The sequence below is a fragment of the Manacus candei genome, unplaced genomic scaffold, assembly GCF_025592945.1.
Source record: "Manacus candei isolate 608988 ecotype Guabito, Panama unplaced genomic scaffold, ASM2559294v1 h1tg000061l, whole genome shotgun sequence".
NCBI classification, from domain to species: domain Eukaryota; kingdom Metazoa; phylum Chordata; class Aves; order Passeriformes; family Pipridae; genus Manacus; species Manacus candei.
This window is the reverse complement of record NW_026138109.1, coordinates 410,249-425,489: the sequence shown is the minus strand read 5'-3', so window position 1 is coordinate 425,489 and position 15,241 is coordinate 410,249. Positions and strand designations below refer to the sequence as shown.

Genomic DNA, 15,241 nt, shown 5'->3' with positions numbered 1-15,241 from the left:
AATCAATCTGACGGATGCTGACAACACTGATTACCAGTTTGATTTCCTCCACACTGTGGCTATAAATTAAGAACCCAGAAGATTTTATAGTGTTCCGTGAAAAAAAATAATCCTTCTTAAACATATCATACACTAAGTTTGGCTTGCCAGCATGATTTAGGGCTTGTGGAGCTGCTGTTTACTGACTCTTCAGGGTCACTTAAAAGCTGGATTTGCAAAGACAGTTTATTTTTTAAGTGCTTATTGTTGATAACAATGAAGCTTATGACCAGTGTCTGGTTACTCTACAAACAGAGGCAGCTATCACACATGTAAAGGCTGCAGCTGAAGTCAGGACAGTTTAAAGGACAATTTTAAGCAGAAGAACAAAATGAAGAACAATTAACCTGATTAGCCTCTCTTTTATCTACAATCTATGCTTTTTGACTGGACTGCACTCTCAATAAACATTTTTAATACATGGAATGGAGCAGTTGGAGACATAAACTCATGGCACTTTGTCTTCAGCAGTGCTATGAGTTAAAAGCAATGCTGTTCCCTGCTGCTCATGCTGTCTTTCCTCCCCCTGTCTCCGGTGGCACAGCTATTTGTCTTCTTTTCTGTCTTGGTGGAATAAGTAGGACTGTGGAATAGATCTATCTAAAAAATAAATCTAAAGGGGGATACAGTTGTTCTGGTGCTGGCTTGGGGTTGTCTAGGTTATAGTTTCGTAGAACCAGTAGTTTCACTGTCCAGTTGAAAAGACTGTAAGTATGGTCTGGAGAAGAAGGCAACGCTAATAGAAGTGTAATTGAAGCCACAGCCTGGGGGATCACACATCTTTTACATTATGTTACCCCTTTTCTTCCCCTGCTCCTTAGAGTCTGCTTCATGTAACACTGGACAGCAAAGGAGTGTATGTGTTATGCACCACTGAATGATGTTAAATATAAATATATTTAAATATATTATGTTAAATATATTATATATTTATTTGTTATATATAAATATATATATTTATATATATTTATATACATTAGATATAAATATAAATCAACTTGTTCTCAAACTGAGCTTTCAAAATTTGTGGATTTTTCCTGTGTTTTAATACCTATCCTTAGAATAAGGATAATGCCAGTACTTCCTATAGCTCATGGGCATGTTGAGAAATTAACTTTTACACAAATCTTAGTGGTACATAGTAAACACTGCAAATATCATCCAAGAACAGTTATGATTTGTTGAGCAGCAAGTAAGGCAGATCAGCCTCACACTGAAGTGAAGATCAAAGTGAGTGCTAAGTACCTTTTACTAATTAACTGCAACTATAATCTTATTGATAAGGCAGGAGCAAAGGAAGAAATTTTATGTTCTCCCCTGAAGCACTGTTGTATTGCTGCAGAGGAAAAAGAGACTCTAAGAATATTTCTCTGCATCCATAGTTCTTTTCCTTTCCAATCCAGCTTTGGCAAGGAAAGTGTTTGATTTTGCTTGTGAAACTCCTATCATGTAACTTAGTTCTCCAAGCATTTCCAGAAGGAAATACTCTGGCTTTGCTACCCCCAGGAAAGTCAATGTTAAGTGCTGTTGAAACACCTCCCTAAGTTATGCTTAGGACAGTTAAGATAAAAAGGTAGCTCTTCCACAACAGCTATTAAAAAGAAAATACATCTTTGACATACCTTTGTAGTATCAAACCCCTCACAAACGTGGAGCAACATTGACACTAGCATCTTTTAAGAACTGCTGTACTCTGCCTTAAAGCATGCTCAGCTGTCCTTCTTCCACTTATGATGGAATGGTTACATCTAGAAAGAAAATTTGAAGTACTTTTCCGGATATAAAAAATCCGTCCAAACTGCTAGCACATCACAATATGTTTGGGATCCTCTTCCATGTAAGGGTTTACAACAGCAATCACTTTTTCCTATCATATGCTATCAACACAGTCCTCACCATCATTACTATCTAATCAATTACATCTTCAAACACCATTAATGTCAAGGTATCCTCCAAAGCGCAGAAGTCTGCACATACTTGGAATCCTGTTGTCCCTTTTCAGGATATAATTTCACTGGTTGCCAGTGGTGAAGCTTAGTATGACCTGTTGCCCTATCTATAATTGTCCTAGAAACACCTGAAGCACTACATCAGAAGGGCAGCAAAAGGGAACAAGTGGATCAGAATTTACTAAACCAGTTTTTCTGTTGCTGGTCATAAACTGTGAAGCAATACCTAAGGGTATGCAAGTTATTATTTCCCAGTCTCATTCCAGGAAAGACTCCACATGGCTTTCAGATGGTAATCTTAACAGGACTAGATCTTCATTAATCCTCACTCACTTGCCACTATGAGTTTCTGCTTTTGCTGCCTTCAGGTTCTCTCTCCTGGTTTCAAAATCTAAAAAGCATCAAGGAGCAAAGACAAGCCCTCATTGTAGCCACAGAATATTGGCTGTTCTGTGATCTAGTCCTCTTTGTACTGTATGGCAAAACCCTTTTAGTTTGCTTGGACAATGAATTTAACAATTCCAGTTATGTCTCAGCTACTGACATGTGTGTGCTGATGCTTTAAGACACCCACCTTGACAGATCATTCAGAGTGACAGGCCAGGCCATGCAAGAGGGTTACCAATCACGTTTACTCCACAGCAGGAACAAACTGTGTTCAGTCAGTCAGTCATCCCAGCCATCCTGTGAACACAGACTGTGCTTACCCGCTTTGTAGGACTGGTATTGACCAGAGAACCTCCCATAGTGGGCAGGAGGAGGAAGGCAGAGAGGATCACTACCCCCACAGCCTCTATTATGCCATCATGGTGCTAGAAAAACAGCAGCTGGAGCACCGAGAGCTATTTATGCTTCAAATCTTATTTAAAGTCAGTGGTCCTAAAAACTCACCTCATACTCTTGGTTTAAATACCAGTATTGGCTAATCAAAGTATTTCGTTCAAATAAGGAAGATTATTGTTAGAAGTGCCAATTAGTGTAACCTGGTCTCCTCTTAGATTCTGAGCAGGCGAGTGGTTGAATAAAGCTCAAGGCACAAATCTCAAGTAAGCTGCAGGCTGAGCATACATAAAGTATGAGAAATAAGTCTACACCGAAAGACAAGAACTTGAGCACAAGACAGCAGAGTTCCTCAGTTCCTCTTTTGGGGCAGCGAATCCTCCATCAGAAGGCACTGAAGGATTCTATACTGGTCCTGAAAGTAGCAGCATATATTAAGAGCTCCTTAAAACGGGCACAGTACACGATCTCTCATGGCACCTTATGGACACCTTAGTTTGTTCACGCTCTCCTGTAACTAAATTGGTCAAAGGTGAGTAAAACTGTATAAGCAATGGAAGTTAGCAACTTTTTGAGAAAAAAAGACTCTTGAATGTACAAGCTGAACTACTGCTGAGCTTTTGTGTAACTCTGAACCAAGGAGTATATGGTCACTGCCATATGATAAATTTAAGTAAAATTAAGAAGAAATCGAACTTGTTTTGTCTTCAACAGGTAAAGCTTGTATTATTTGTTTATGTGTATACATATATATTTGTGGGGACTGTAAATAAATACTCACAAGAACATAAAACTATCACCTTAGGAGCTAACTTACATTTTAAACACCATTTTTGCTTTAAGCTTAACGGGATCTCCCTCAGGCCCGTGAAAACTGATGCAAGCATTTCGCTGCTCCACGGACCGCCCGAGAAGCTTCCATGCCGTTCCTGTACCTCCGACACTGCTCTGACGATCTGCCCACGTTCCCGCGAACCAAATACGGCGTGGCCGGTCAGTTCCCGCCGCCAGAGCGGCTCCCGCCCGGCCCCTCCGCCCCGCAGGGCGCCCCGGGCTGAGCCCGGCGGGGGCTGTGGGGGCGCGGGGGAGGCGGCGGCACCGCCGCACCGTGCTCTGGAGCCGCTCCACACCCTGAGACCCCCACGGCGGCTCCCGCCGAGCCGCCCTGCCCTGCCTTGCCCTCGCCGCTGCCCCGGCTCCTGTACCTGCTCCGCTCCGGCGGCCCCGCGGCGGCGACAGGAAGTAACGCGCAACGGGGCGGACAGCCCAGGGCGTGCCGGGACGCGTAGTTCCCGCGGCGGCTCCGACGAGGAAGCCGCCCGGCCTCTGCGCAGCGCAAGGACTACGGCTCCCAGGGAGCCGCGGGGCGGGAGCCGGCCGGCGGTGTGTGTCAGCCCAGGCTCCGCTGTGGGGTCGTGGAACGGAGAAGCATGAACTGAGTGTTGGGAGGAAAAGGTTCTCACTTGCTGGTGATGGCTGATGAGAGGCCGCTAGTGAGAAACAAAACAAAACAAAAAACGCCAAACAAACCAACAAAAAAAAAGAAGCTCACCCGTTTGCTTCCATACTTTTGCAGCCCAACGTGGTGACAAAATGTATGCATAACCCTTGCCCAAAACAAACCGTGCTGGTCTTCATGTGACTGGCTACGCGCCTTCTGTGGGGAACGGTGTAAAGTGGGCCTCCTGACCTGCTGAGAGAGGTATGAAATACTTGCTGAGCAAAGGACACCGAGCAGAATAAACCACACGGACAATCTCCCATACAATACATTTAAAAAATTCACTACTTTTAATCCTAGGTTGATTTTGTTTGTTTGCTTGTTTGTTTTATGGGTTTCGTCTGGATTTTTTTAAAGTTTTTTTTTGTTTTGGTTTGGTTTTTGGGGTATTTTTGTTTGGTTTTGGTTTGTTGGTTTGTTTTGTTTTGTTTCTTTGTTTTTCTTTTTCTTTAAATTTGATTCTACTTTAATCAAGTTGGGACCATCCTTTTCATAGTTGAAACACTGGTTAACATCAAACTCCAGGGATATTTATAGCTCATGCTTGGAAAAACTGCTGAATTGCAAGGAAAACAGCAGAGATAGCTTCCCCATGTGAGAACAGTACAAAACAAGCTACACATAAATCCCACCCTGTACTTCCTGTTCAAGTGGAGCCTAAGCCAAATTGTGTGGCTAGCAGCAGGACTGCCCAACTGTTCTGCAAGAAAACTGCTGTGTGCAATTGAATTTCAGACTGTGGATGGAAACAAGGCAGCAGAGACTTAACATCCTGAAATGCAGCTGAACAGAAAGTTGGTTGGATCAAAACTCTTGTTTCTGTGTATCCCAGCAAATTCACCATCAACTTTCGCCTCTGAGCCACTCTTAGAATCCAAATGTATGTTGTGGTTCTTGGCCATTAGAAGATTTTAGTTGATGAGTCAAGAAGTCTATCTAACTGCTCTCACAGGAATTTGAAATGCAACCTTGTGTTGATGCTATGAAAGTGAATTAAACTGAAAGCCATAAAAGCAGAGTTGTGTGAAGAACTGTTTTTTTCAGCATGCAAGCATCTAGTCTTACTCTTGCAAGCCTGTCTTCTGTGTCCTGTGCTGTGACCTGAAGGGTAGTCCCTAATGACTCATGCCATTAGCAGCCTTAAGGAGGCAAAGAAAAGTTTTAATTTCCCAGAGAATCCTCTAAGGATTGGACATTGATTTGTTCAACTAATTGAACAATTTCATTACGATTATCATGTAAATTCTTGCCATTCACAACATTTCATCATTTGCCTCTCCTGGTGTGGTGGAAAGTAATTTGGAGGGAATACATAGTGTCCTACAATGAGCAGAATCAAAGGAATAAGGAAAGAAAATAACTCTCCAACTCCATCTACTGTCACATGACATCTGATTGTAGCTAAAATGAGCTGAGATCACCTGCTATTGATTACAGATCTTCTACCTGACTGCATTCATAGTTGCTGCCCCTGTCTACCATTAAAGTTATTAACCTAAAATGTATCTCCTTAAGTGAAAAAGGGAGTGCAGAACATGAAGTTACTAGAAAAGCTGAGGGAACGGTAACCTTTTGATGGAAAGGAGGATGAACAATCTGAAAGATTTCAGTTTGGCTTAGCTTTTCCAGAGTAGCACATCTGCCATCAACCATAAATTTCTCAGGAGAACAGACACACTTCTCTTTTTTCCTTAAGGTGATCCAAAAATAGAGCTTCAGTGCAATGAAAACAGTAGCCATTTTGTCTCACGAAGCAGCCTTCTCTCTTTCCTTGTTTAGACAAAAAGATGGTGTGTTAAGGAGTTTGCACAGTGGGTGATATTTAACTCATGAGCCTGCTAGTTTCAGGTGCTGCCTCAGGAATTTATGAATAGTTTTATACACTTTCCACAGAGATACTCCCACTGCAAGTTCTTCATCCTTGGATGTTGTGTGTTTTGCTGACTACTTATTGAAAGCTAATAACTGCCAGCAGCCATCTTTGCTACTTGCACGAAGCACAGCATAATATATATCACCTAGTGGTGCAGTTTTAACCTCACTATGAGACAGAGAAGCTGTTTAAGTTTCTTAACTGCCTTATCCTGTCTTGATGCTCCTGAAAAATGAGAAGCTGGAAAGGACAGGGCTTGACTGACAATGGTTAAGGGGAAAATAATGAAAGCATTAGTTCAGAGACCACTTTCCAAAATTCTCCAGCTGCTGCAGGAATTTGACTTGGTGCCCAAAGCCCCTACTAGATGTTCAGAATTCCACATCTGCTGTGACTTCTCTGCAACAGAAGACAGAAGTTCTCAACCAAGTTTTTCAAATAGTTTTTCTGATGAGGAAAATCTATTTCACATGGTGGAGCAGGTTAATGAGTATTATCAAGTTTATGAAATATACTTCCTGTATGTTTTTCTGAACAAGCATTGCTGGATTATTCCACACCATGAAGAGAGATACAGAGAATACACATACTGCACTAGCAGCTCAGAAACACAAGCAGAAGTGTCAGAGTACTTGCCACCATTTTAATAGATGTATTGAACTGATACGAGTCCTATAGATGTTCTCCTGCACTCCAGCAACACCTCCTAAGCCAGGAATTTTGCTCTCTTTCTTTTCTCTAGCAAGTCTGGTATTAAAAAAACAGTGCGAAAGGGGTGTTGTGCTTAAGTTTGGGGTTTTCTTTTATTTTCTTTGTTTTGTTTTTTTAAATATATAGCCTCTTTAACCTAATTTAATGTATTTTAAAACAAAATTTCAGCAAAGTGCTGTTAGTTATCATGCTAACGCTTGAAAAACGTGTTTGTAAACACTAAAATTATTAATGTTTTATTTGGGGTTCCGCCAGACTGTGGATTTCACTTTTATCAGACGTTTGCCAAGCAAATCCCGGTGAAACACCTCTACATAAGGGAATTCAGGAACGCTGAGGGAGCCGAGAGCGGCCGCCGGCACGCCCGCGCGCCCTGACGCCGAGCCGCGCGCCCATTGGATGGCCGCGGGTCACGTGACCAGCCGGCTGCACGTGCGGTGTCCTTAAGAGGGTGTCGGTGCCCGGCGCCATCTTATTTCCTTGCGGAGCGAGGTAAGGGGCTGGGCACCGGCCGCCGCTCTTACGGAAGCGGGAGGCTTTTCCCCGGCAGGCTTTTCCCCGGCAGGCTTTTCCCCGGCAGGCTTTTCCCCGGCAGGCTTTTCCCCGGCAGGATCTCCTTCCCGCTCCTCCCCCCACCCATCCCCACCAGCGCAGAGGCCGGGCCGGGCCGGGCCGTATTGTACTCACTCCCACCCGCAGGCAGGGTCGGTGAGCCTCGGTGCAGGGTGCCATTTTCTCTCCTTGTTAGACCTTCCGGAGCTGAGCAGGAGGCGGCTGCTGATGTGTTCTGTGTCCTGCAAGCAGGTCTGGCAGGGCACAGCATGATTGAAGAGGACTGGAATGCAGAGATGGGGGACGAGGCGTTGCTCCCATCCCTTGAGAAGGTATGGGGGGGAGGGGGGCGGCAATTGTTAGGCTATAGTGTGTTTGCTTCTTTTACCTTTCCTTCCTCCAACCCCTGTTCTTACAGCCTGGATGGCTGGTGGGCTGTGGTGTCCCCTGTTCCTGTGATTCCAGAAGCACCTGGAGGAACTTGACCTTAACTTGGTGCTGAAAAGACAGTGTTTTCTTAACGAGGTGCAGCAGTGTCAGTCTCTGAAAATGTTGAGGTGCCTTGCCTCCCTGGAAGCTCCTGGGACGTGATTGGTGTGGGTGATTATTGTTACTCTTTCATATGCTCGATGCTGCCCCTTTGCACTGGATTATGAAAGGATGCATACTTTTTGGGAATAAAATGCGCGCATAAAAGCGGCACATACGAGTAACTCATTAACTACGGTGTGTGAGCTAGGAACTGAGTACCTATGTGGATAGGCTAGTGGATCAGCATAGGCTGGAAAAGAAGTAGAGCTAACTTAGGCAGGGTGGAAACTTAAAACTGCAGATGGGTGGTGATAAGGAGTATTCCAGTGCAGTTTTTTAACTCCTGAAGGAAGTTGGTGGTTCACTTTGCGTGTCCTTTTTGTTTTCTGATGTATTTCTCTTTTGTATCTGCAAGGTATAGTGTTTTTCATGTTGTAACGTAAACTGAGAACAGATGCTGGATTTTGGGTATTAGTAGGCCACAATTTCTTCCACAAATCAAATTGGTTTGATGATTGTTATTGCTGGCTATTGAACAGTGAAAGCGCAGTGGTGGAACTGCATTTTTGGAGACTTGCAGAACCACATCTGTTGGTGAAGGTGTGGATTAGAGGTGAGCTGTGACTTCTGTCTCGAAGCCGTCCTTTTAGCTGTTCTGTTTGCTGTGTCTTCCTTCTGGTAGTCACAGAATTGCTATTTCATTTTACCACAGCAATGAATAGAACATAGGTGACTGTCTCACCTGTTATGTGTTGTTCAGTTAATACAGTGCCTCATGTTGTCCCCAAACTTCATGATCTTAAATGCAGAGCTGCTGCAGAAAGAGTGAGAAGTTTTCCTGTGTAAGGACTGTAGGTAGGACTTTGAATATACTTTACAGTATATTTTTTCAAATACAGTAGGTAGCCATAGGAGTTTGCTGCAACTAAAGAGGTTTCCTCTGTGACAGCAGTTTACTTGCTGATGTTTTGTTCATGTACTCTAGTGCTTGTTGTATACTTCATGAGCTTCACATCTTAGCTGTGTGTAATGTGATTTTTGGTAACATTCATATGCAAACAGTATACCGTTTAGAATACTGAAATGTAATAAGCTGAAGTGAACAGAGAACCTTCTGCATTTCAGAAGGTGCAGAAGGCAACTTTTCAAGTGGAAGATATAGCACCTGCATCTGTGTTTACGTACTTTGCTTGGCCTGAAGTTATCATGATGTTGTACCTTTTTTTTTTTTTTGTAGGTTAGCTTGTTTGAAAGACCAAATGACCTCTCATCTGGCTTCAGTCCGAGTGTAAGCTCATTCGGTATGTAAAAGGCACTTCTGACTGGCATTTGGGGGAGTTGATCACTTGAGCAGTTTACAAGGTTAAAGGAAAACACAATATTATCATTGTGATATTTTAATGTCTCCCCTATGGAGTAGCAGCATCAAATTATGGAGAGAACATAATGAATATACTTTTTTTGACTTTCAACCTTTATTTATTTATTTACTTACTTACCTTTTTTTACTACTTCATTTATTTGTTTATAATACAATATATAACTTATACTGAGTCAAAGATAGCTTTGAATATTAACTCAGTTATTTTTTCTAATTCTAGGTACTGATGAATTTTTGAACAGACAGTGTCAACCAATGAGTAGTTTCGGTAGAGGAAGGAATTTTGCAGCCGAAGGTAACTTCCTCTAATGGCTGTAATTCTACTGGCTAGTCCTATATTATATATTAAATTTTGCTTATTAAGGTGCTCAGTTTTGTTGTATCAGAGCCAAATGAGTATTTGTGACTTGGAGAGTAATTCAGGTCCTTATTTCTGTATAATGTAGGCACTCAGTATCACCCCTTGGTTTTGACTGCACAACACAAAATACCCCACCGCATTTCCCAGAAGGCAGGACTCGACATCTGAAATTGATGTTTTGTTTACATCTTGCTTTGATTCTGTTCTGCCTGCGGAGGGGCGTTTTTCTGATAGTTTTTTTGTCATGTAGTATAAAAGTCAAGCTGAGTATTAGTATTCGTATGTATGCTGTGTGAGGGACTATATCAGTTCTCTTCTGTGCAAGACCTGAAAGCTTGCTTTCTTTGGTATCCATGAAGCAGTATTCAGTCCCTGTGCTCCTACTGCTTGCAGTGGTGAGTGCCACACCTGTATGCAGTGCACATTGAGGAGGCAGCTTGGCAGTACTGCTTCATCTGCTTCCACCTGGTATGTACAATATACAGGGGCAGTGGGAGCTGCTGGCTAATTCTGTGTCAGTGGGATTGGTTATGAAACAAGGAAGATTGAAACTCTAGTCCTGGTCTAGGTTGGTTTATCAAAAGTTCTGGCCTGCAGAACAGCTGTGGAGCCACTCAGTGTTACGTTTATTGCATAGATTTAACCCCAGCTGGCATCTAAGCCCCACGCAGCTGCTTGCTCACTCTTACTGGTGGGATGGGATGAGAATTGAAGGAGTGAAAGTGAGACAACCCATGGATTGAGATAAAAGCAGTTTAATAGGTAACACAGGAGCTGCACATGCAAGCAAAACAAAGAATTCATTCACCACTTCCCACTGGCAGGCAGGTTCAACCTTTCCCACAAAAGCCGAGCTCTATCGCACATAGCTGTGGCTGAGAAGACGTCTGAGCATCCCCTCTTTCCTTCTTTATCTGCTGAGTGTGATGTGATGCCATATGGGATGGATTGTCCCTGCAGCACTTGGGGTCAGCTGCTCTGGCTGTGTCCCCTCCCAGCTCTTTGTGCCCTCCAGCCTTCTCGTGGGTGGGGTGAGGAGCAGAAAAGGCCTTGACCCTGTGTGAGCACTGCTCAGTGATAGCTAAAACATCCCTGTGTTATCAACATGGTTTCCAGCACAAGTCCAAAACACAGCCCCATATCAACTGCTGTGAAGAAAATTAACTTGACCCCAGTTAAACCCAGCACGGTTTATTCTTTCAAAAAATTCTCAACCATTTCTGCATCTTTTGGATCAATGCCCACTGTGGTAGGGAAATGCTAGGTTTGTTTGACTATGCAGATGGCAGCACTTTGTGCAGAGAAATGACGATGAGAAATTCTGCTGTAGACTCTCCAGCAATTGTGAAGTAACTCACAAACTGTATGTAGGGTCTGTAGTATTTATGGCTACTTACCTCTAGACTGTTTTTGCAGTGAACCTTTAAGATGTGATTTTGGTTTTTATTTCTTTATGTAATTGATTTGGAAAAACTCAAACGACGAACAAATTGGTATTCACCAAGCCTTGGTGGAGAGGGAACTACAGATGCTGTGGTAGGAGAACTTCTTGATGTCACGTAACAGCAGATTCTCTTTGTCAATACGATATGATAGAACAGATGTTCAGTTGAAGAATAAGGACTTAGGAGGAAATTCCAGTCTAACCTGGCTGCTTGGATCTTGAACAACACCTAAAACTGTCCAGTGTAAAATGAGAAATACCTTATTTGTGCATATGACTCTTTACTTCCTCTCCTTCCCCATCAGGAGAATGACTAAGGAAAGGGATTAGAAATAAAAATACACTAAATACTTGTCACTGCTGACGGAATAAGCAATTCTGAGTTATAAAAAAAAAAAGTACAAGTTGGTAGATCTGAAAGGCACATTTTCAAATCCTAACTCTGCAGGTACTGGTTATGAAAACTGATAAGGTTCAAATGCTGTCAGTGGCTTATGACCAAACCAGAGTTCTGAATGACAGAATCACAGAATCAGCTAGGTTGGAAAAGACCTCTGAGGTGATGGAGTCCTACCTTTGACCCAACACCACCTTGTCTACTAGACTACGGCACTAAGTGCCGCATCCAGTCTTTCCTCAAACACCTCCAGAGACAGTGACTCTAGCACTTCCCTGGGCAGCCCATTCCAATGCCCAGTCACTCTCTCTGTAAAGAACTTCTTTCTAGTGTCTAACCCAAACCTCTCCTGGCTCAGCTTAAGGCTGTGCCCTCTTGTCCTATTGCTGGTCGCCCGGGAGAAGAGACCGATGCCCACCTGCCTACAAACTCCTTTCAAGTAATTGTAGAGAGTGATGAGGTCTCCCCTGAGCCTCCTCTTCTCCAGGCTAAACAACCCCAGCTCCCTCAGCTATTCCTCAAAGGACTTGTGCTCCAGACCCTTCACCAGTCTTGTTGCCCTTCTTTGATTTGCATCTGGATCAAAATCGAAGAGTTGAATGTTTGTGGCATATACGCATGTAAAGTGAGATACTTAGACCTAACGTTTGATTTATGTCTTGAAATCATACAGGAGAGCAGTACTCTTCTTGTCAGACTTTTTGGCAAAAAGTACTTTTTTTCTTCATTGTTTCATATGTTTAGGCAAATCACTTAGTTATATTATACTTTTTTTGTGGATTTATAAAACAAGGAACGGGAAGAATTAAAGGATGCTTGACCTGCACATGTGATATTAGGCAAATTAAATTATTGTGTTGTATGCTGCACTGCAGGTTTTCAAGAAAGAAACATAGAAGATGCTAATACACAAAATAGAGGATCTAAAGGATTCCGTGGTGGCTTTGGACAAGGTAAAAGTAAGTTTTTTGTATTGACTAGTTTTTGTATGGGAACACTATACATATTGCCATCCTTTCTGGGTTTGCTTGCTCCCTGAGAACTGTACAAGGGTGAGTGCTGTGAAACGGCTTCTGTTCTTCATCCAGGTAAAAAACCCTTGGTCTGCACATGCAGAATTGTCAAACTAAGTTGTTGTTTGCTGTGCTGTACTCCAGGTTTTCAAGGAAGAAATGCTGCAGAAGGTTCTAGTACTCATACAAAAAATAAAGGGTTTAAAGGATTTCATGGTGACTTTGGACAATGTGAGAGTAAGTGTTTGAGGTGTTTTTTATATTAACTTTGTTTGTATGGGAACAGCATACAATTGGCCATTCTTTCTGGGTTTGCTTGCTCTGTGAGAACTACCAGTACAAGGGTGAAAGCTACAAAATGGCTTCTGTTCTTCAGCTGTTTGTGGCTATGTTGTGGAAGAGGAATGGGGTCTTTAGGAAAATGGTATCACTGAGCATAATACAGTATAGGTTGGAGTTAACAAAGAATCTGTTGGGAGCGTTGCACTGCAGATTTCTTGGAGTAAATATTACTAGCTTTAATTGTAGTATTTCCTTATACTAATTTTATACTCTATATCTACTACACTGTCTAGATGGGCAGAGGAACATGTCTCAGTCTGGACTTCTTGGCTCTACAGAAAAAGGAACATTTACAGATGGTACAGGTAAGACTTTCTAATATGTAGGGGTGAACCCTTCAGACTTGTTCAGTGGTGATTTGTGGCAATACTGTTCCTTGTTAGCTTGAATGGGTCTTTGAGCAACCTGATCTAGTGGATGGCACCCTTGCCCATGGCAGGGGGATTGTAACTAGGTGATCTTTAAGGTCCCTTCCAACCCAAACCATGCAGTGATTAGAATGCATTTTCAGCAGTGCTCCTTAATATATGAAGAATAATTGACTTGCCCCTATGTGAGTTAGTTCAAGCTAAGTTTTTCAGATTTTTAGTTCAAATAATGATTTTTAGGAAGTGTTTACAGAGGCAGTGTGCTAATTCCTCTAGTGAATGTAACTACATCCTTAACAATGCGTCCTTTAAAAAAACAAGTTACTGCTTTACAAAACCAGCATGGTTTATTCTTTCAGAAAATTCTCAGCCATTTCTGCATCGTTTGGATTGATGCCCACTGTGGTAGGGAAATGCTAGGTTTGTTTGACTATGCAGGTGGCAGCACTTTGTGCAGAGAAATGACGATGAGAAATTCTGCTGTAGACTCTCCAACAATTGTGAAGTAACTCACAAACTGTATGTAGGGTCTGTAGTATTTATGGCTACTTACCTCTAGACTGTTTTTGCAATGAGCCTTTTAAGATGTGATTTTGGTTTTTATTTCTTTATGTAATTGATTTGGAAAAACTCAAACGACGAACAAATTGGTATTCACCAAGCCTTGGTGGAGAGGGAACTACAGATGCTGTGGTAGGAGAACTTCTTGATGTCCCGTAACAGGAGATTCTCTTTGTTATTTTGATATAATAGACCAGCTGAATACTTTTTGGCAAAAAAGTATTTATTGTTTTTGTTTTTTTCATATGTTTAGGTAAATCAGTTATATTGTACTTTTTATGTGAATTAATAAGGAATAAGGAGAACAATTTCCGAATAAAAGGTGCTTGATCTGCACATGCGAAATTAGGCAAACTAAGTTATTATGTTCTGTGCTGCGCTGCAGGTTTTCAAGAAAGAAACGTTGTAAAAGATTTTGGTACACGAAATAGGGGGTCCAAAGGATTTCATGATGGCTTTGGGCAAGGTGAGAGTAAGTTTTTCGTATTGACTGGTTTGTATGGGAAAAACATACATTGGCCATTCTTTCTGGGTTTGCTTGCTCCCTGAGAACTGCCAGTACAAGGGTGAAAGCTATGAAATGTTTTCTGTTCTTTGGCTGTATTGTGGAACATAGGTGATGTCTTTACAAAATAACATTACTGGAAATAATACATCATAGATTGGAGTTAACAAAGGATCTGTTGCACTGCAGATTTCTTGGAGTAAATAGTACTGGTGTCAGTCATATTTCATTATACAAATTTTATACCCTGTCCATTACTTACAGGTATTAATAACGGGCGAAGGGTCATACCTCAGTCTGGAACTCCTGGCTCTAGAGAAAAAGGGACATTTACAGATGGTGCAGGTGAGACTTTTAGTATTGGTGGTGAACCTTTCAGATTTGTCATTGGTGGTTTGTGGCAATGCAGTTCCTTCCTAGCTCTGCTAAATACTGTCGTTCTGATTGTTCTCCCTGTTAAGAACCTTTTGCAAATGTTAGAGATCTTGTTTGTATGCCTGCAAAAGACATGCTTGTAATTTCTATGAATTTTAGTGATTGGATTTTCAAAGCTATTGTCTTCCATAATTTTTTTTCTTGGTCTTTCTCCTACTGGTTGAGTTAATGTACAGTGAAGCAGAGGTGCTAGTCCCAAAATTGGAAGTAAGCCTTAAGAACTTGCTCAGTTTTGAAACAGTCACTCTAGACTCTTTTTTTTTTTTTTTTTTTTTAACCCTTCCTATAAGTGGAAGTATTTTAAGTTTGTCCAGACTGACAAGTAAGGTGTGTAGCTCAGAGAGACCAGCTATTCCTGATTAAACTTTATATTGATTTTGGTTTGTTTGTTTGTTTTCTACAAGGGATTTTTCCCTCACGGTCCTGTATTCTGTTGCCAGTGATGCTGCTATACCTTTTTATCTGTATGTTGTGCTGTCTTAGAGCATAGTAATGTTT

At 42.0% G+C, this 15,241-nt stretch overlaps 2 protein-coding genes across 12 annotated transcripts in view; one reads left to right on the top strand and one right to left on the bottom strand.

Annotated features, from left to right (window-relative positions):
• Positions 1 to 4,340, bottom strand: part of SLC38A9 (solute carrier family 38 member 9) — a 52,260-nt gene extending 47,920 nt beyond the window's left edge. Inside the window, exons 1-2 of one of the 7 annotated variants that reach the window (XM_051804685.1) lie at positions 4,321 to 4,340; positions 2,563 to 2,672 (exon numbers count right to left, since the gene is read on the bottom strand). The gene's annotated coding sequence lies outside the window, so the exon portion shown is untranslated. Of the gene's footprint in view, positions 1 to 1,661; positions 1,751 to 2,562; positions 2,673 to 3,585; positions 3,936 to 3,973; positions 4,024 to 4,320 lie in introns of those variants that run through there. The other 6 variants (XM_051804683.1, XM_051804682.1, XM_051804684.1 and 3 more) reach the window with 6 other exon arrangements.
• A 2,918-nt stretch (positions 4,341 to 7,258) lies between these two features.
• The window catches only part of DDX4 (DEAD-box helicase 4), a 70,667-nt gene continuing 62,684 nt past the window's right edge, over positions 7,259 to 15,241 (top strand). For 2 of the 5 annotated variants that reach the window (XM_051804667.1, XM_051804671.1), the window contains exons 1-9: positions 7,302 to 7,345; positions 7,602 to 7,737; positions 9,174 to 9,237; positions 9,538 to 9,612; positions 12,395 to 12,472; positions 12,677 to 12,769; positions 13,108 to 13,179; positions 14,189 to 14,269; positions 14,573 to 14,653. In XM_051804667.1, coding sequence (XP_051660627.1) covers positions 7,675 to 7,737; positions 9,174 to 9,237; positions 9,538 to 9,612; positions 12,395 to 12,472; positions 12,677 to 12,769; positions 13,108 to 13,179; positions 14,189 to 14,269; positions 14,573 to 14,653 — 607 coding nt within the window. In that variant the 5' untranslated portion in view covers positions 7,302 to 7,345; positions 7,602 to 7,674. Of the gene's footprint in view, positions 7,346 to 7,601; positions 7,738 to 9,173; positions 9,238 to 9,537; positions 9,613 to 12,394; positions 12,473 to 12,676; positions 12,770 to 13,107; positions 13,180 to 14,188; positions 14,270 to 14,572; positions 14,654 to 15,241 lie in introns of all 5 variants that reach the window. The other 3 variants (XM_051804670.1, XM_051804668.1, XM_051804669.1) reach the window with 3 other exon arrangements.